Source organism: Arvicanthis niloticus, chromosome 1 (genome assembly GCF_011762505.2).
Source record: "Arvicanthis niloticus isolate mArvNil1 chromosome 1, mArvNil1.pat.X, whole genome shotgun sequence".
NCBI classification, from domain to species: Eukaryota; Metazoa; Chordata; class Mammalia; order Rodentia; family Muridae; genus Arvicanthis; species Arvicanthis niloticus.
In genome coordinates this window covers 105,000,747-105,023,096 of record NC_047658.1, presented here as the reverse complement: position 1 = coordinate 105,023,096, position 22,350 = coordinate 105,000,747, and the positions used below count along the sequence as shown (strand labels likewise).

The window sequence follows — 22,350 nt, the reverse complement described above, 5'->3', positions numbered from 1 at the left end:
TCCCTCCTGTGAACCAGACCTTAAATTCAACCAGAAAGTATTTGGTTGTTTCTCTAACATCTGTGTCACTGTTGATCTCATGGACATACGTTGCTTGGAATGCTGACAGGGAGGGGTGACTACAGGTTTGACTGCCTGGAACTCAGGTGCAAATCACACCCCAAGGATCTCACTTGAGTGCACATTTGCCTCACCTACCACTATTGAGCTCTATGATTCCCTTTAAGTTCCAACCACAGATTATTCCTGATGCATGCTGAAATAGTCAGGGTGACCCTTATTCTCCCAATAAAAAACATTGTTTCAGAGATACAGGAGATTTTATACTGGGTAATGAGTGCCATTTTATGAATTCTATAATTTAAGGTATATTTGCTTATATCAATATATATCCACGTTTTCATAAGAACATCTATTGTGTAATTTCATATTATTGGGATTGTTATATCATCATATACATACATCTTGAATTTCTAATATTGTGAAATCTTCCTCTGAAGGGATCAATCAATAACACACTCCCACTGATGTATTCTGTACCAGCACTGTATATCACCAGAACTTAATGTAAAGCCATTCTTTACTTCAGTTGGCATTTCTTTAATTTTGCGTGATTCTCAGGGGTTTGTCGGCCATTTGTTTTGTGTTTCTGGGTGTACATTCACGTTTGTCTTTCTCGTTGAATTATAGGGACTCCTGTAAATTTAGGGAATAATGTATTTGACTATAATCTTTCCACTATTTTTCCTGAGCTCTGATCTTTTCCACAAAACATTTTGTTTATGATTTTTTTGTATGCTGAGACAATATATGTAGCATGCAGCTTACCAGTTAGCCACCTTAAAATGTACATTTAGTGGCATTAAGTTTATTTACAATGTTGTACACCATCGCCACTCCTAAAGCTTTTCCATCTTCCTAAAAAGAAGCTCTGTCAGGATTTGACAGTAGCTTTCTGTGTTCTCCTTCCCTTGGCTCCTACCTCCCATCACCTTCTGTCTCTAGAGAAAAAACATCTGTACACATGCCAGAAGGGTACAGATTAATCCATGTGCATCTTGCCTGTGTCACTTAACACAGGGTCTGCAAAGTTTATTTGTGTTTAATCTGTTTTAGAGCTTCATTCCTTTTGTGCAGAATGACATCCCATCAGGTACAAACTGTACATTTTGTTCATGTATTCATCTGTTGAGAAATGTGTCATTTTCACTTTCTGGCTGAATGCTACAAAAATTAGCAGAAAAAAAATGCTGCCCTGGGGCTGGAAAGACACCTGAGTGGCTAAGAGCACTGGCTGCTTGTGCAGAGGACCTGGGTTCAGTTTCTAGCATCCACACAGTGGCTCATAACTGCTCTTAATTCCAGTTCTAGGGGATCTGACATCTGCTTTTGGACCTTGCAGGGGTCCTGCAGGTGTATGACGAATATATACTCATGCATCAAGAAATTATAAAAATTATCATTGCCCTATTTTTAAACATTTGGAGCAGTAACTGAACTGCTTTCCATAATGACTATACCGCTAATTGTACATCATTGGTTGCAAGGTTCACAGCACTTACCTTCTTCCTCTGCTGACATTTGTTTAATTCTGTTCTCCTCTCAGTGTTGTGAGCATACTTACACCAGTCATCATAGATGTGGAGCTCTGTGGAATTACGTGTTCGATTTTCATTTATTTAATGACTGATAACATTAAGCAACTTTTCCTGGGGTCCTTGGCCATTGTAGATTCCTTTTTGAAGAAATGTTTACTTAAGACCTTTCTCACATTTTACTGGATTGCTTTGTATTTTGTTGAGTGTAGGCATTCTTGGACTTCCAGTTGTTAGTTCTTTACCGGACATAAAATGTACAATTTCCACAGAGCTGAGGGCGTGTTTTACTCCACTGGTACAGTGTGTGATGCACACAAGGTTTTTTTTTTTCATTTTGAGCTTGTCTAATTTATTAGTTTTTCGTTGACTATGGTTTTTAGATTTATTTTTATGTTTTACTATGCCCTTTGCGGTAAGGTAAGTGTGCATGTGCAAATGCAGGTGCCCACAAAGTCCCAAAGAGGGTGTCAGGTCCTCTAGAGATGAATTACAGGCTGTTGTGAGTCACCCTATATAGATGTTGGGAACCAAACTCTGCCCTACACAAGAGTGGTCTGTACACTTAACTACCCAGCCGTCTCCGCAGCCGCTCACATTGGCTGTATTTCTGGTGTCACCTTTAGGGCATTATTGTGAGGTCTAGTGTCTGAAACTTTCTCTTTGCTTTTGTTACTAAAACCTTTTGTTTTCTCAGTTCTTTAGTCCATGTCCAGTCTATCTGAGTGACACAAGACTGTGTGCCTCTTCCACACTAGCCTTGTAAGTTCTCTCCAGCATCTCTGTGTGCCTTGTAAACTTGTTCATCTAGGCATTCTGGGTGCTTTCAGGTGGAAACTCTTCAAGTCTTGTTCCTACTTTGTGGGAACTGCTGACCTGGCTTGCTGCTGGCTGGTGCAAACCACTTCTGACTTTTCATGTGAACCTCATGTAGTATGTTGTCTTCTTTGTACACGATCACAACTCTCTCTGCTCTGTAATCCCTGAAGTCAATGGAGGATGGCAACATCTCTCAGCTCTGCCCTCATGGGTGGCAGTGCTCATAGGCTCCCAGTGGTGGAGAGGATGATTTTAATCACTGGCAGTGAGACCAACCCTTTGGTCTCAGTTCCCCTTTGATATTGTGCTTTTAAAGTCAGTCAAATTTGCAAATATTTTTATTTGGGATATATGTGATTTTATATCAGGACAAAAATCATCTACTTGTGTTGAGATTCTTTGAAATGAACAAAAGGTCCCCTAAACAATAGCCAACACTACACACGTTTATGTTGAAGAGTATCTCTGTAATTATTGGGTATCCTTCGTACTTGAGGTTATCATTCATCATGTTCTCCCTGGAGTGTGCTGGGTGAAAGGCTAGAGCTACCCCCATTCCCCATGATGACCTGACCCTGCATGTCTGCTCACCCCTAAGCAAGTCAACACTGAGGACAAGTTGATACATACTGCTCACAGTCACTTGTCACAGCCAAACTAGAATCATCCCTTTGCACACACAGGCAGGAGAAGCACTTAGAAGTGCAGAATTCCGTGGATGAACTGGAAGCCTCTAGATATGGCTCTCTCCTCCTCCTAACAGCTGCATGTCCCGTGTTGAGAACAGAGTTATGAACAGACAGACTGGTTGAGCATGGTCAACTTAGGCACTCCTGGGACCTTAAACACAGGCCATAAAAAGCATAGAGTTTGATATTTTATTTATTTTTGATTGATAGTAATTTCAAACATGAGTACAGAGTGTTTTGATCAAATTCATCCATTCATTTCTCCCCTCCAATCCTACCCCTACCATCACCTTTTCCTCCCAATTTCATAGTTCTCTTTTCAAATCAAAACAACTCATAGAGTCCACTAGTACTGCCAGTGTGTTCATGGGTGTAGGGTCATCTACTGGAACACAGATAGCCTGTCAGGGGACACATCCATGAAGAAAACTGACTCTTCCTCTCCCAAGCAGCCATATGTTATAAATAGTTCTTCAGCTAGGGGCAGGACTTTCTGACCTCCCCCACTCTATGATGGTACTCTGTCTGGCTTGATCTTATACAGGTCTTGTGGATATTGTCACAGTCCCTGTTAGTTCATATAAGCGACTGGCCTATTTTCTTCAAAAACAGTTTCACTGTAGTAATCCACCATTTCTGGACTTTGCAGCCTCTCCACACAGCCCCTTTCCATGATGGTTACAGAGCTTTGAGTGTTTAATATCCTGTCCCATTTAGAGCTCAATGATCCACAGTCTTACTGTCTGCATTTTGACCAGTTGTGGCTCTCTGTTTTAATCACCATATTCTGTAAAAGGAAGCTTCTCTGTGAAGGTGGAGAGATGCATTATTCTATGGGGATAACAGTAAATGTTGAGTCATTTTAATATTATGCCCATTTGGAAGAATAATAACAATACGTTCTCTCCTACGTCCTAGGACCTAACTAACCTAGGGTTCTGGGCCCCATTAATGGTGCCAAAAACGAATCCTGTCTTGTGGAGTAAGTCTTAAATCTTTTTTGAAAGTGGCTGGTTACTTTCATGACATGTATGGCATTATTGCACCAGTGGGCATATCTTACTAAGCTGTTCATTATTGTATATGGAAGGGTTCACAGACTGATCAGTTTTCTCCCCTAGTATGCATAGCAACTTCAGCACTATGAAAGCTAATCCTAGTAGAGAGGTCGTTTCTAGGTCAGTACCCAATGGTAAGTGTAGTATTTTAAAGGAAAATATAGGGAGGTGGAAGCAGGAAGATCAGGAGTTCAAAGACAGCCTCGACTACATAAAATTCTACCATACAGAGAGAGAGAGAGAGAGAGAGGGAGAGAGAGAGAGGGAGAGAGAGAGAGGAGAGAGAGAGAGAGAGAGAGAGAGAGAGAGAGAGAGAGAGAGAGAAGAAGAAGGAGGAGGAGGAGGAGGAGGAGGAGGAGGAGGAGGAGGAGGAGGAGGAAGAGGATATGACCCAGATAGCAGAGTAGGGACCTGCAGGCACAGTCTACCAAGCCGACTCCACCTCTTCCCCCAACTCCCTTCCCCATTGTCAACACTATGACTGGCTTACAGAGATGGTGGATTTGAGAGTACACAGACAGATAAGCGGGAAACAGGCTAGGCCATGTCTTGTCAGACTGGGATCACAATCTGCACCACAGGTCAGAAATGGCAAGGCTCTGGAACCTTCTCTCACTCATTCTTGCTCTCTTGCACCCATTCAGGAAATCCCAGGGCACCAATACCCGTTTGCCATTCTGCCACTTCATGCAATATTTCCAGGGCTGTACCATGCAGCTTGGAAACAGTAATGCATCTCCCACACACTTGGGTCTTGGAAACAGAGACCCAGTCTGTAGTGAAAATCATATGGTATGCTGCACGGGCCTGTGAATATTGCAATGGATGGAGGGAAGCTCTGGGTACCAGGAGACCAATATGGAGAAGCTAGCACTTCAGCAGCCAGCTGGCAGAGAGGCAGTGCTCAAACAGCTTGGGAAGGGTTGATCTTGAGGGTGGAACAGTGGTTGGTTTTTCTCTTATTTAGTCATTAAGTCCATCTGAAGGGATGGTGATCTCTGGAGGCACAGGGGCTGGAGATGGCCTCTGTAACATCAACAATCAGGTATATTTTCTAATGGAATGCAAAAGAATATGCATCAAAGAAAGCAAGTTCATGCAACTAATGTCGGTGTCTAAGAGAAATCCAATTCGTTTTCAGATGGGCTGGCTTGAGCACCTCAGCTGCCTGCTGGCTTCCAGAGCACTAGTCTGACCCTTCCTTCAGCTGTGTTAATGTGATGTTTCTTTCAGCTGAAAGCAGTGATGGTTCCAGTTCAGAAGATGGCAGTGAGGACCAAAGTGTGAAAACCAAGAGGAACAGGTAGGTGGCACTGTTCTATCCTATTGTGTCTTCCCTTGATGCTTTGGTGCTATGAAGAGAAAGTACTTTGACTGCATTGAATTTGAGCAAAAGAATTAGTTTAACTGAGAAACAGATGGCTGGATTATGTCTTGGCACCTGCTCTGGGAACCTCGCTGAAGTTCAGGGTCACATGCTCAGCTTTCAGAACCATGTGGAAGTGGCCATGGTGGCCTGCTGCTCAGGGCAGACCTGTGCTGCATAAGATACTAAATCAAGGCAGGCAGTTCTGGCTGGACATTGCATCTCTGGGTCTTGCTTGCAATCCATCCAACCCTGTCTCAGGAGTTCCTCTGCAAGTAAAACTGTGGCATGTCTACAGAAGTGCATGTGGCACTTAGTGACATGCAGTAATCTATTAATTTGGCTTGTCATTGCATGGCTGCAAGTGCGGAATGGAAAACCTGTTCTTTCTCTTTTAATGGTCTCTCACAAGGCCACTGGTCTGTTCTCTGTATACTTAACATCATATACAGGGGATACTATGGGGCATTATAGGTATCTGAGTCCTCAGAACAGGACAGATGGAAAGGAAGGATGTGGCTGCAGGCACCTTCATGGGCTGAGAACAGTGAGGTTGAGTCTCAGATGCCAAGCAGTACTTTGAAAGCTACATCATGATTTTAGTTGTCTTTGGTGTAGGTAGGAACTGGATGGATATCCTACTGGAACCTGGCAGTTCCTTGGGCCCATCAGGCACCTTCACCAGTGCACCTGGCTTCTGTATCATCTCCTCTTTGGAGCTCCCTCGGTTCTGGAACAAAAATTCAAAGCGTGTTGGCAACATTTCCTCTTCTGAAAATGTCCCTGAGAAGAAGCAGACATTTGGCATAACAAAGAATGAGATCTTGCTTCAGCTCTGTTATCCACTTTCATGTCTTTGCTCCTTCATCCTGAGTTACTTCCGTAAACAAAGGGGTGGTGTGGGTACCAGATGCTGGGCCAGTGTTCCCAGACAGCTGAAATGTAGAGTGGATTCCTCATTCTAATGAATGCACTAGTTAGATTGGAGGGAGAACCAGGGGAGTTCAGAACCAAGAGGAAACCCACAGAACTTTACAGAATTGTGCACTAAATTTTAAGCAAAAGAACAAAAACATGCAGGTAAAAGGCCAGTTTTTCTCATCCCTTGGCTCCTACATGCTGTGCCTTACTCTGGAGATGGTGCTTTGTGTGTGCAGGGTGAGCTGCCATGAAGCTGGGATAGAACTCTATGTGACCCTGGGGCCAAACTTCTCATCCTAGTCTTCTGCTTTCTGACTGCCTCAACTCTTGCCCTTAAAAGGCCACTTTGTAGGAAGGTCAAAGAATACCCATGGGGCCACAGGAAATTTTTGTGCAGGGCCAATGGGAGGAAGAGCAGCTTTTGGGCTTCCATTCCCACACCATGACTGTCAGCCAGGCTGTCCCAGCTGCTCTGTGTCCCCATACCCTGAGTTTGAAACACAAGACAAGCTCCCCGTGGTGCAGGGGACATGGACTGGCCTCAGATTCTGAGCAGTTGGCATTTAAATAACAGCAAAACATTAATTCTGGTTTTAATCATCTGAATGACTTCCAGAATTAAAGACTGACTTTGAAACAAGCACAGCTGTTTCCTGTGGAGCTGCTCCAATGTCTGCAGTTGTGCACAGTGTCTATCCACTGCGGCTGGGGGAGGGGCTGGTGCCTGTCGCATGCTGGTGTGCCTCCAGGCTCACCAGGTCCTCACTCAGGCTGCCTTGGAGAAACTGTGTCTGCCTAACAAACTCAGGCAGTAAAATGTTCTGTAATCATGAAGCAGCCAGACTGAGGACCTAGCATAGTCTAGGAAGTTCTGGAAACCATTCATTCCTGAGCTGGTATAAAGAGAGAGGCTGGGTCTTCCCTGTGTTTGCAGAAGGTGGGTTTGCTCTGTGCAAGCAAAGGCAAGCTTTCTCTGATGTGCAGAAGGTAGGCCACCCACCATGTGTTCACAGAAATTGAGTCTTCCCCTGTATGTGCAGAGGGTGGGCCTGCCCTGTATGTGTTGAAAGAGGATCTGGTTTGTTTGTCTACCTGTGCCTTGTAGAAAGCAACCCTGCTGTGTCTGCAGCCCCACCATGGTGCAGTTTCTTACTACACATTTTTCTGCGGTGCCCATGACACTTCATGCCCCACTGCATTTTGCCAGAGCCACCGCAGAAGTCTTGGCACTATATGCATTTGATACCACAGAATATAATCTTGACCTACCCCTTTAGTATAAATAATGTTTTTTCCCCTACTTTCAAAAGCACTGAAAATTCTCTTGCAAGGGTAACTGCTGGCCCAATATATTATGATATATAGAAGCAGGGGGCTAAATGATGATGATGGTGATTCTAGATCCTTCTCCACCCCTGCATTTCTGATGAGCTCTGGCACAGCTGATACCCACTTGGGGCATTCAAACACAGATGGAATTAAATTGATTGTGCAGATAATGTAGGCGCAAATGATACTTCTCCTAAAATTCCCTTGGAGGAGAAATATGTCACAATGACAAGCTTTCAAAACACAAAAGTATTTTAAACTACCTGGTGAGTGCCATTTCCGAAAGCTTGTTATTTACTATTTAGTGGAATGTGTTCCTGATGCAAACTCATCCATCTTTCCCGGGACCAGAAAATTGACTTACTGCTGCGTGTCCTCTTCTCTTGTAGTGCTTGGCGTCCCTGCCACTTCCTACCTTCTGAGGAGTGGGTCTTTTTATTGTTTGGACCTGGTTTTGGCATGTGCTATCTATTTTAGAGAGTTGAGACTGAAATGGAATTATTTTGGGGATCTCAGCAAAAATATGTCATCTAGTTTAGAAATTAGAATATAAGTAACCATGAAACATTATAGGGAAGTTGTCATGGGCATAGAGGGCAGCTTGCCCCATCCTGAGAAGCCAGGTTTTGCTAGGCAGGAATAGCAGTTCCCGCTGAGTAGAAGAACTTTGTCCTTCAGTTACCATTGGCATATTGGCTTTGATACAGTTTTGACATTTCCACAACACTGGTTTGGATTTTTTTTTTCACTAGGTTGACTAAATGACAGGTCATGTTGCCTCTAACATTTTGAGGTACAATTGATGGCTTTGGATGTACAAAGCTGACTGTCTCCTGCCAGATCAAGTAGAGTGTTTTGGTGGTGAATCTTGATTATCAAATTGGCAGGATTTAGAATTACCTAGGAGACATACCTTTGCATGTACCCACATGGGCATTGCCAGAAAGGTTTAACTGTAGTGGTAATATTTACCTTGAATGTGGACAGCAGCATTCCACTGTCTGAGATCCCAGACTGGCTAGAATGGAGGAAGCCAACTGAGCTCCAGCCTTCATCTCTTCTCACATCCTGACTATAGACACAATGTGGCCAATGTCTCACTTTTCTGCCATCAAGCCTTCTCTGCCATGATGGACTGTGCCCCAAAGCTATGAGTCAAGATCAAGTCTTCCGTTGGGTGTTTTGTCACAGCTGTAAGGAAAGTAACTAATAAGGTACCTTTTGAGGTAATGAACAGCTCTAAGACCCAAGATGCTAGAATGAGTAAGAAGTAGCCTTCTGGCATCTTGTTGCTTTCTCCATATCTGCCTTTATTGATTGGCTTTCACAGACCAAGATTTCCCAGATGGAACTGGAGTGTAAAGCAATTTCAGACCAGATAGGAAGTAGTGGGTCTCACAAAGACTCTTTACCCTTGTGATCATGAGATTCTCTTCCAGGAAATGTATGACTATGACTCTTGGAGGTCTTTATTACAGACATGACCTTAGGGCAAGGTGAGTCCTTTCATAACAAATGAATGTCATCATCCAAAACACAAACACAAGAATTTAATGGTAACTTTCAATCCTGGGCCAACAAGCCCAAGATGGGAAATTTTGAAGCTCCCAATCCCTGGATAGTCCTCAAGCCAAGTCCATCCCTAGATAATGTTGTCTGGAGTTGTGGGTAGTTGTTCTGTGTGCAATCAGAGAATGGCTGTCACCTTGTCAGCAGGAAAGAGGCCAGCATACAGAGCCCCTGTCCTCACAATGTAAGCTGAGCCCTTTTCCTTCCTACCTCAGTCTCTTAGTTAATTTTCTAAATGCTGTGTGACAAAACACCATGACCAAGGTAACTTATAAAGAAAGTGTTTGATTGGACCAACAGTTCCAGATGATTAAAGACTACGATGCTAAAGAAAAGCATGGTGGCAAGAATAGCTGAAGACTCACATCTTGATCTACAAGTAGAAGGCAGAGAGAATTCATAGGAATGCATGTTCAAAGCCTCTAATGATACACCTCTTTCAACAAGGCCACACCCCCTAATTCTTCCCAAACAGTTCCACCAACTGTAGACCAGTTACTCAAACATATGAGCCTATGGGGGTGGGGGGAGCATTCTGAAAATCAATTGTTGATTGTGGGAACTGTTTAAAAATGCTGTAAGATGATACTCTGAGATCACATCTCTTAAGGTTCCCCTGGATGACAATAGAATTCTCTGCCTCTCCGTGCCAGCCCTAGTGATCTGCCGAAGTCCCTGGGGACCTTGTGGGACAAGAGAAAGTGTGAGATCTTCGTGGTCTTTGGCATGTGCAGTGATGAACAAATTATTCACCTCCACCTACCTTTTAAGTAATCCCTTTCACTTAATTCATTCTTTTAGGTGGACAATTGACTCTACCTAGAAATCTTTACAAATGGTGTTGGGCCTGTGCCAAGTCACTAAGTGTTCCACACAGGCCCCTTCATTGACATCTGCCTGTGAGAAGACTGAGTGAAGAAGCAGCCATTTGTCATGGGATTTCAATTTGTCTTTTTAAAGCTACAACATGAACAGTTCCTTGAATTTGTTTGTTTTCTGAAAGTGACAAAGAGACTCATGACGTATTTCTTAGGTGGGGAGGAGCCTTAACCAGAAGACCATTTCGTTACAGCCTGTGGTGCTGGATGCAGGGTTATTATCTTGTGGGTGGGGTCAGGTAAAGTTTTTATTTCCCATCAAGCTTTTCATTTAAACAACAAGAAGTCTGAAATCTGAATGGTATGAAGCCAATCTAGAGTGTCTGGCCTCTCCTTGTTCTTTATTGGTTTTCATCTGTTCTGTACTTAGCTGCCATCCATCTCACTTATACCCACTGTGTAGTGAGCACTTGACCTTTGTTGTCTCCATGATCTCCATTCTGCATGGGCAGGGAGCTGGCAGGCATCCTTAGGAAGACTCAGGCTGGGAGAGAACTTGGGGATAGAATAACGTTACTTCTGATCTCCCATCTCACGAAGGGGATAGCCCGTTGCAGAATCTCCTCCAGAGGATCTCTGTTCTTCTGTTCAGAAACCCTAGAGTCTGGTGGTTGTTAGAGGATCCTGGGCCTCCCTGGACTCTGGAGCATAGCCCTACAAACATGCAGATCCTTCCCTGTGGCTGTGGAGCAGCAGCAAGCCACTCGTACACGAAGAAAGGAAGCCATTTCTTTTCCACCCCAAGATTCTATCTGACTGGTTTGTCAATCTATGTGCAGGGCCTTATATACTGGGCCCCATGGTTCAGATCTGATTCCATCCCCATCTTGCTAGCAGGACACAGAATTCAGAGATAATGCTGCCAGATAACCACACAGTCTCAGTTCCACTATGGGTTGTAGAAGTCACTATGACTCAGGAAGGCACCCAAAGCGAATGGATGAATAGGTGAATAAGCATCTCCAGATGACATGAATCTGGCCATCCTCATTTATCATGCACTGAACAAATATCTGTCACCACCTAGTGTTTAGGGTGCACAGGCAGAGGCATAGAGAACAATCCATGGTCTGGGGCCTCAGGGTTTTGTTGTGCTGGTATGTGTTTCTGGTTCTGGGGGACTATGCATCCCCTTCTTCAGCAGCCAGCTTTAATATCCAACTCTACTCTGCTTCTGTCTTCTGCATTCTCCCCTCTGTCTGGGATGCAAAGCACTCCCCATGCTCAGAACTCCTTCTCTCCCACCGATTATCAAGCTCCAAGGCTTATATAGCTGTCTGCATAGAGAGGGAAATTTTCATTGTTTAGCAACTTCCTCCATAAAGACCAGCAGCCCACAGATCCAAAGGACAGTTAGGCTTTCTGAAATTGCTAAAACTTTTTAAAATTGATTGACAGTCTCTTAAATGAGCAGGTAGTTTGTGAGGTACGTGAAATGGAATAAGACAAAGGGGGCTGGTGCTCACAGGAGGGCTTGGGCGTGGTTCCTTTCCAACGGCCCATCTACATTCAGTAGTCTTCTTGCAGAATTCAACTAGTCAATGTTTATTGGGTGGTTATGGTCTGCCAGGGATTCTACACACATCACCATAGGAACACAGAAGGCCACTGTCAAGTGGACAAGATAGCCACCCTTACAATAAAAAGACAGATTATCAACAGCTTAGCCCATTCCTAACCCTTCAGAGGCACTATAGCTATGTAAGCCCTTCTCTTTTCATCTCCCATGAAGGACACTGTGTTTTCCATGTGACAAATAATAGGATATTTGATCTGTATGGTTGTTACTCTATTATAGAGACCACTCTGTTTAGGGAAGGAACACAGTGATAATGCCAGGTGATCACCGGCCATCATTGCAAGAAAGCCAGTATGTGTTCCTGAAGAGAGCAGCTGCTTGAAGGCCTTGCCTGAAGGCAGGAAAGCACCAAGGAGAGGGCAGTGTGAAGGAAGTATGTGGGTGCATTTATAACACACAGATTAGACAGAGCCATTCTATCAGAGGACACAGCCCTGGAGCTGATGGGAGAGAGAAGCCAAGCTACTCCCCTGCTAACACTGCTGGAGCAGACCCCACAGTCAGGAAGGCAAATGACAACTTCCTATTTCAAAGCTGTGACTATCTTAGCTTTAATTACAGATGAATTCAACACAGTAAACAAAATACACCCAAGCCTCACAGTTCAATTTCCCTGCTCCCACAACCTCCGATCACCCAGGAAGAGTCTCAGTGGTGGATTGTGTACATTTGGCTGGCCTGTAGGCATGTCTGGGTATGTGTGATCTTTAATTCATGGCCTCCACAAATACTGTGTAAATTTCATTTGTAAATAATTTAGGATAACGGCTTAATGTAAGCATTAAAAAGAAACCATTAATAACATTAATAAACCATAATAACTGGACCAATTATCATGTGGTCCAGTCATAGAGGGTTCAAGTTTCCTTGATTTGTTTTTTTTCCTTGCAAGTTCATGTTTTGAACGAGTGTCTCAATCAAGTTCAGATCCAGCACACTGTTGGTATTTTGCATAAGTTTCTTTTAACCTATGGACTTATGTCATCCACGTTTCATCTGTCACTTCATTGTCACATTACAATTTCTTTACAGAGCAAGGTACTGTGTAGTCTGGACCATGTGACTGTGTACTTGGAATCACAAAGATCCAACTTCAGTTTAGTCTGTGCTGGGCAGGAATATTGCCTGGTGGTGCTGGAGAGATCCTTTTACCAGCAGCTGGCCACACCTGGCCATGCCATTCTGGGATGTAGCAGGGATTTGATCCAGATACAAACACTGGTGTCTGAATTCTGCACTTAATAGTTTGACTATTGTTATTCCTACTGTTTTGCTTTTATTTATTATTATATGTGTTTATGATGGGTATGGGGAGACACATGCATGTTATGATATATAAGTGAAGATCAAGGGCACCTCTGTCGAGTGGGTTCTCTCCTTCCTCCTTTACATGGGTTTCAGGGATCAAGCTCAAATCATCAGGCTTGTGTGGCAAGGGCCTTTACCCACTCACGGTTCTACTTTCTGTTGCTGTGATGAATCACCCTAACCACAAACCTCTGAGGGGAGGAAGGATTTAATTTGGCTCACAGTTCCAGGTATTAGCCCATAGTTATTGGGAAGTCAAGAGCAGAGAAAGAATGAATGTCTGTATGTCCTCTTGCTTGTTCACTGTGCTTACTCTATATTTCTGTCACACAGTGGTAGGATCCTCTGCCTAGGTATTGATGCCACCCTCGTGGGGCTGGGTTTCCTCACACCAATTGAATGAATTAAGACCATCCCTGTGTATGCCCACAATCTAACTCAATGAAGAGAGCCCTCTACTGAGACTCTGTCTCCAGGCAGTTATAGGTGCTAAGTGCTTAATGCTTCTCTCTCAATGTTAGTTTCCAAAGCAGCCTGTGTGACCCCTGGTGTCCTCCACAGTTGACCTGCTTGTTGTGAGTTCCTGGGTTTAACATGGTGATGTGTTTAAAATGGTGGAAAGAGAAGCTCTGTAACAATTATTCATTGTCGCAGGTTATATGAAGGTGTCTGTTTTTTTTTTTCACATCTGGATACTTTCTTACCTGTGTTTTCTTGTGTTCTGTTGCAACGCTGTTCACTTTGTTGGAGAAACTCCCAGCCTTCTTTTTGAGTTTTCTTTACCCTTCACCATGCCACTTTCTCTGTATCCTGGTCCTTTCCTTTCTTAACTTCTAATTATATTTTTAATATTTATTTGTTTATTACTATGATATATATATATATATATATATATATACATATATATATATATATTGCATGGTCTCTCCCCACCCCGTGTGTGTGTGTGTGTGTGTGAGAGAGAGAGAGAGAGAGAGAGAGAGAGAGAGAGAGAGGAGAGAGAGAGAGACAGAGAGAGAGACAGAGAGAGAGACAGAGAGAGACAGAGGCAGAGACAAAGACAGACAGACAGACAGAGATGAACAGACAGAGATGAGGTCAGAGGACAACTTTGTGGAGGGTTCTCTCTCTTCACCTTTGTGTGGGCATCAGGGATTGAACTCAGGTGTGTTCCATTGGGCAGCCCAGACATTTTTACCCACTCTCAGGTCTATCTCACTGGCCTCTCAACTTCTCTTTCTGTTAAGACACCATCACCCTTGGTCACACTTATGTTCTGACTACTATGTTTTTCTGTTCTGTTCTCATTTTAGTTCTAAACATTTCCTGGGTTTTCTTAGTTCCCCTTTTCAGATCTTTATTTTTCCAGTTGCCTCCTCCCTCCTGTGTCCTGTTTTTTCTTCTGCTTCTATTTAGTAGCATCTATTATACTCTTGCTAAAATTTTCAGCCCATTTTCTGTAATTCCGCTTCCCTGGGCTCTTGGCCACGCCATCCTTGCTTCCTTGCTGGTGAATACGCTATTTTGTCCGTATTTACATCTGTGTCCTGGCTGTGAGTGGGACTAGGCTTCCATGTTGAAGCTGTGTTGTGAAGAGGTAGGGTCGGGGCTGTGCTCCTGACTTCAGCCCAGCACCTCTCCTGAGTAAGGGACAGTGAGGCCCCCGTGTCCTGGCTCCGTGCTCTCTTTCCCATGGCTTATTTACCTCACCCTCCATTTGCTGCCCCTCGTGTTTCTGTGTGTCCTAATTTCTCTTCCCTTTCCCATGAGGTTTTACCTGGGAAAGAGGTTGTCACAGCCCCGCTGCTCTAGCTCCCCCTTTATCCCATGGACCTTCCTGCAGTTTAGACACTGGAAGCCCTGCTATATCAGCTACAATTTGAAGAGCTTCTTGGGGTGAGGGCAGGCCATCTCTAACTCTGGGACTTTGCTCACCATGGGCCTTTGGACTGGATGGTGTTCAGAGCCTTAGGGTGTGGAGGCTCCATCTGCATTTTTCTCAGATAAGTGCAGCTACTGAAGACCTGTGGACTATGATCAGGTGGTACCCAGTCACGACTCAGTGTGTCAAGATGTCTGAGGGCTCTTTTGTTTTGTTTTGTTTTCTGGCAACTCTGTCTGCTTTTGGCTATAAATATATAAGGTTTTAAAAAGTTGTCTCTGCCTTTCCTGTATTGAGCACAGGAGGCATCTTTCCATTTTAAGTTAGATTTCTAAAGATCCCTGTATTCTGAGGTGTATGTGCCCATAATCTGTTTCTTTTTTCCAATAGTCCCCAAAAGATATACAACAAAATAACCACAATAATCACTGTTGTCGTCATCATCATCATCATCATCATCATCATCATCATCATCATCACCATCATCATCATCGTTCTGCTGCCTCCAGACAGTAGACAGAGTCAGGGAAGCAGAGTTGGGTTTTGTGTGTGTGTGTGTGTGTTTTAATTGTTATATGCTTGGTGAGTGGTTGATCCTACACTATCAGTAATGCTCCAAGCACCTACTGGTCTTCCTTGGCCAAGACCTGATCTGATTGAAGGCTTCCTTGGAGGTGCATACAAGCTCCTTTAGCAGGCTTACTTGGGGGATTTGTGCTGCATTTTATTTAGGTTGCAATAGATGTCATCTCCCCAGACCCACTTTCATGTGCTCCCAATAAGGTGCTGCAGGGTCACAGCTGAGAAACACATATATACTAGTGATTAAGACTATGACCACTGGGCAAACCTTCCAGATTCAGCTAATGCAAACACAAGGGAAGGACAGGAGGGACACAGTACCTGGCAGAGCCACTCATGAAGCAAGTGTACCAGCTTGGTCAGCTATAAAGATGTCTTGCTTCTGGTAGTCCCAGGAGTCAGAGCTCCAGGTTCACAAGGATTCCACCACAAGTCAGAAGAAGTCACCACCACCATCAATCAAATCAGTACCATTTGCATATCAGCCATTGTCCAAAGCAATTTGAAAGCATTATCTCAACTTAGAGGGCTTGAAACATGAGAACTGTAAACAAAACACTTTTTAACAGAGAGTTCATAAACAAGGAACCCATGGCCTCTGAATGACAGAAGTCTTTGCCGGCAGGGCCACCAGCATGCTGCAGACCCAGCATGGCTGTGTCCTGACCTCATGTTCCCATCATTATTCATTCTGTCCCCTTGTCTAGTGTGACACCTGATGCATACTGACATTCATAACCACAAGGTCATCATCAGATACAGGAAGAAATAAATGTGACCATCCCTATACACAGGACAGCTGCCCAGCCATGGGAGGCCTGTCTAGCCTGAGGCATAGTAGATACAGGCTTTGGTGAACACTGAGAACCTTCTTTGTAAATCATCAGGGAACAGCTATTCATTTGTGATTATCAGGAGAACTCAAAAAGCACAGCAAAGGGGCATGGGGATGTGTGGTTGTCAGTAGTTAATCAAACAAGATCAGCAATCAGTGAAGTTAAGGCTAAAAGTTAGGTACCTCAAGGCCCTGGATTAGCCCCACTCCTGCTTCTCCAGGAGCACCTTGAGTTCCTCTCACCTGGGAGCCTGTGTCCGCACTAGGCAGAATTTCCTCTATTTAACAGCATAGGAGCAGCTGCTTTGCTCAGTCCCTTTGCACGTTTCCAGCTTATAACTGTGCCCAGGCTCCACAAGTGTATATTTTGCCTATGGCTGTGATCCACCCAAGAGAGGCATTTGTCCTGATGACAGCCTCGGATCTGAGTTCCTACCTGAACAGTGCAATGTGGGCGGATGGGCAGAGTTGAGGTTCCCTTGCTCTGGTCTTTTCCAGAGCCCCAGAGCCCCAGAGCCCCAGAGCCCCAGAGCCCCAGAGCCCCAGAGCCCCAGAGCCCCAGAGCCCCAGAGCCCCAGAGCCCCAGAGCCCCAGATTGATGAACAGACCTTCTTTGTAACTGCCAGAAGCATTCCCCTGCACAGCACAGTGTGGAGGCTAAATGCCTGACACAGAGATCGCTCAAAGTGTGCTACATCTGAAGATCATTTGTTACACTGCACACGGTAAGATGTCTAAGGCCCCATAAGGCAAAAAGATTCACAGAAACTTTGATTCCTGCAGAATTTTATATTGTGTCTAACACCAGAGTTACAGGCTGATGATATTTTGATGATAAATTCCCAGGCATCTTTGCTGGAAGATAGAATAATTCTTCCCATTTATTAAGTCAAATAAAAGGGGATATGTTCCCAGAAGGACAGAGGCTGGAACTCATCTGGGGAAGAGCTAATGTGGATAGCCAGAAGCCATCATAACCAATGAGGGCAAAGAATTATCACCAGTGCCACCATCATAGTCACTATTGTGAATATATATATATATATATGTGTATATATATATATATATATATACACACATATATATACATATATATATGTATATATACATATATACATATATATTTGTATATATACATATATACATATATATACATATATATGTATGCTTGCATATATATATGCATGCGCACATGTGTGTGTGTGTACGAGCACATATGGAGAGAATGGAACAGTGAGGACTGGGGCTTATCATCATTTACCATCATCCCTGTCATCATCTACATCATTGTCATTAGCACTGCCTTCACTATCATGGTCACCATCATCACCATCATAGTCACCATCATCATCATTGTCACCATTATCACCATCATCACTGTCATCACCATCATTGTCACCATCTCACCATCATTGTCACTACCAACATTATTGTCACCATCATCACCATCATTGTCACCATCTCACCATCATTGTCACCATCTTACTATCATTGTCACCATCTTACTATCATTGTCATCATAATCACCATCACTGACACTATGTCACCATCATTGTCACCATCATCACCATCATTTGACCACCATCATTGTCACTATCATCATCATCACTGACACCATCATCACCCTCATTGACACTATATCACCATCATTGTCACCATCATCATCATCGTTGTTACCACCATTGCCATCACTGTTACCACCATCAACATCATGCCACCATTACTTTCCACATCATCGCCACCGTTGCTAACAGCATCACCATCGTTACAATTATCACTACCACGATTGCCATATTACCAATAGCATCAGTATCATCATTACATCATCACCATTGCTACAAAATTCCAAATCAACACCATTCACAGACTAACCACTGGACTAAACTGTTTAACTATATGATATCAATTTAAAGAGGGTGTTACACAGAGAGTTGTAAATCACCAGTCACTTTTATTTCATTTAATTTTCCAAAATCTCAAATAGCAGATACTATCAGTATTAAAACTTTATAGATAAAAATGAATGCAGTGAAGAAACAGAATTCAGGGAGAGACTTGCCTGAGATCTTACATTTTAGGGCAGGGTCTAAGGTGTGTGAGACTGCAGAGAGAAAACTACTAATTAGTGCCCAACAATCTTTCCCTGACCCCACAAGGTGAATCCTATGTTATTGCAGGAATGGCACAAAGGCAGCAGGAATGAAGAATTTAGTGCCCATCATGGCAGAGACCTCTCATGGACCACACAGGGACATCCAGCCTTATTTGAGCCATGATGCTTCTCTCTTGGCTTCTGCCTTCTATGCAACAGTAAAAACTCAGAACTAGGGTACATTTGAAAAGATAATTTCATCTCATAAATTCCTTTGATTACTCTCACTGGTGACAGTAGAACTCCATAACCACACATTCAGAAGACTTACACAATGCAGCAGTAATTACACACTGGCCAGCTTCTTCGGTCACCAGTCTACAGTGCTAAGACAAAAGCTGAGATATGGTTGGGTAGTGAGGACTGGAGCTTTTAGGTGTCACAAGAAGGAAAGCTGAAGATACCAAAATGTACTCTTTAGGAAGTGGACCTGGAATTGTACTGCATTCATTGTCTTCAAGGAAGCTGTGGTCACAAAGTCAAATCCCACAAGATTTTATTCACTAATTGCATTAATGAGATAGAAGACCTTCACTGGCCACTGGAACTCAGGGACTGTGCTCCGCAGTTGAAGACTATAGTTGTGGAAATTGCTTTTTAAGAAAAACAAGATGTGCACCATCTTGCATAGAAGACTTTATTACTGGGACAAACGTGTTAAGCTTCTTAAGGCAGGTCTCATGTATCACAAAGACAGCCAGGTGACATGCAGAAGCTGACTTAGGCTTGGATGGACAGAGGGCAGGATGACATCTGAGACAAATGTGACAAAGACGCTCAAGGGGAGCAGGAGGAGAGGATTTGGACTTCATGGAGAAATTCTGCGAGTAATGAGGACATGAGAGGCTTGTGGCTCCTGGCTCAAGGTTGATCCCAGAAGACACACATGAGAGTCACAGACATGGGCTATGAGGCCTGGAATGCAGGATGCACTGACCCTGTAATGATACAAGCTAGAAGACACCAGGGAAACTGAGAAACACTGAGGAGCCTACAGTTGAACAGAGACACATCAGGAGAAGCTGAGACCAGCACAGATGAGAGTGATCACAATACCAATGACCAGGGAGCTGGGTGTTCACTTCTGGTGGCATAAAATGGTGATGATGGTGATGTCCGGAAATGTCTGTCCTGTACATCACACCCCAAGTCACTGGAATGCTAATTTTTCAGCCCAGCTTTTCTCAAGATGACCACAGAAAGGAGCTGTGCTAATCTCACAAAAACCCCAGGGTCTCACCCAGTGAAGATGGGTCCTGGTGCGTTGCACTGCTGTGTTGAGAAACAGGAAGGGTAACAAATACGATGTTATTGCATCCCAGGTGGCTTTTCACAGCTCAGCATCCAACAGTAAGCCCTTAAATACAACCAGTCAAAGCATAAACAGAGCACAAACACTGACAGGAGGGGAAGGCATCCCAGGGAAATTCACATTGACCTAGTGTCCATGTGACAGAGAAAACCTAATGCTCTCTCTGGGTCTGGCTACAGTAGCAGAATCATGCAGGAGGGCTTCTCGTGAGACTCACAATTGTCCACACTTCCTGGCCCATTGGCACAGCCTTATGTTGATGGCTCCATCAGTATGTTTCTATTCATGGTGGTGGCTGGTTTCAAATATCCATCAAGGAAAGAGTCATTCAGGAATTATTTTATATCTAGAAAATCATATCTGAAATTCATTTGACAAGACCTCAGTTCTGTAAAATCTAGACAGTAAATATGTTTGTGCCCCAGAGCAGATTAGCTGAGGTTTCCAGAGCTACTACTGAGGCCTTTCTCTGGACACCATGCCTCAAGGTTAACCCTGCCAAGCAAAGAAGGGTTTCAGGACTAGGAAAGCTCACACCAGCATGTTTTATTGAGATCCTCATATCTGTGAGAATGAAAAGTCAGATTATTTTGGTTGATCAAGGAGACTGTAGGAAAGTGATTCCTGTTGACCCTAGCCCTGCCCTCTTATGCCTCCTCCCCCCTTCCCCCCACTCCCCCCCCCCCATCTTTTGTACCCTTTGGAACATTCTTAGATGACATTCTCTTGGGTTTGAAATTCTTCTAGGAACTCACAGGGCTCCTCTTTGCAGCCATTGTTCCAGCAGCAGCCCCAGACCCCTCCCTCACTCTAGGTTTCTTTCCTGTTTCACTTCTTTAGTGTTTAGTGTCTCTAACTACACTGGTTTCTCATAAGTGGTTTGCTGTTCTGTGTCCTGTCCATAGAAAAGGAGCCTCAATGGGGAAGAGCATTAGATTGGTGCTGGGAGCAGGATTCACTGCAGACCCAGGAGACTGTGTGAAAAGCAGGACCCATGTGCCACTGGATGTGCCCTTTCAGTTGGTAATTCCGGTCTAACCTCATGATGGCTGTGTGGACTCCGAGGACTCTGTACTGTCTAGATCCTGCCACACCTGTGGGCTGGAGAGGCCATGACAGGCCTCCCAAAGTCCTGCCTTGTAGAACAGGGGTCACTGGACCTAATTATGATCACGCCTTTCTGACCCACAACTGGGTGTTTTACACATCTGTCCAGTATCCATACCAACTTTCACAAGACAGCTCAAACCCCCAGGTCAAAGATGCTGTCCCAGCATGATGGCTCCCACTGCAGACACTAATTTAAGTGGCCTCATGTGTCTTCATCCACATCTGTTGCTATAACTGAGTGAGTATCAGAGACTAGGTCATTTATAAGGAATAGGGGTTAATTTTGGTCACAATCTAGAAGTTTAAGGCCGGATTAGGCTAACTTTTTACAAACTGTGGAAACTCTGGATTCTGTGTTGTCACAAGGCAGCACAAGGAGAAACAGAGTACACTTGCTACCCCAGGAATCTTCATAATGAAACCAACTGCTCACACCACTACCCTGACTTTATCTAACTCTAACCACCCACTGAAGGGCCTGCTTGTCCCATTGTCTGTTCACATTTTTGCAGAACTGTATGGGGCCATGTAAATATCTGCCCACATAGCCACATCTGGACACACATGTGGCAGCTCTCTGACCATTCCTTAGGTTTACTAATTTGCCAAAACACCACAAGACTCACCAAAAGTGACAGACTTGCACACAGCCATAGTAATGGGTCAGAGCTGAAGCCCTCATGGAACAGGATATAGTGAAATGTTCTTGTGACGGGCCTCTGGCTGACCTTCCCAACACTGTCATTTCAACAACTTTGCAGAAATATGAGGCTTTTGGGTAGCCATTATCCAGGGTGGAACATGAGAGGAGAGAAACTGTTGTTGTCTCAGGCTACTGCAGTCACAGGTTACCACCTTGAAAAGAGAAAAGCTGCGGTCTGGGGAGGCAGCGTTGCCAAGACAGTAGCTGACCTGATGTTTGCAGTTTCCAAGGGGTGGAGTTAACAGGACCCCATTGAATCGCAGAATTATGCTGTAGGAATGTTAAGGTCATCTTGTTAGAACTTCATATTTTACTGAAAAATAATAAAATATAGAGAATTCCACAGCTTGGCTAGGGGTGTACAGGAGGTAGTCTCACTGCAAGATACAGGGCACATTGTTCACATTGGTGCTTTCCCTTGAGCCAATCACATCCATGAAACTGTTAGAGTTATCATCTTCCCAGACAGTAGCTCTCTCTACACAAGATGGTGACCTCATGGTTGCAGTGGCCCAAGGCAACTGTCACTTCTCTCATGTTCAACCCAAAGGACTTCCATTCCTGAAAAGATGCTGGTGTGTTAGGGTAGTGGTAATGTCATTCAGAGGCCCAGTCTAAGAACACCAATACTGTATCCTACTGTGCTGGAACTTCAGCTCTGAC

General features: G+C 44.0%; 1 protein-coding gene across 1 annotated transcript in view; it reads left to right on the top strand.

Annotated features, from left to right (window-relative positions):
- Nucleotides 1-22,350, top strand: part of Tcerg1l (transcription elongation regulator 1 like) — a 183,841-nt gene that overhangs the window by 137,387 nt on the left and 24,104 nt on the right. Inside the window, exon 8 of the mRNA XM_034515698.2 lies at nt 5,395-5,464. Coding sequence (XP_034371589.1) covers nt 5,395-5,464 — 70 coding nt within the window. The remainder of the gene's footprint in view (nt 1-5,394; nt 5,465-22,350) is intronic.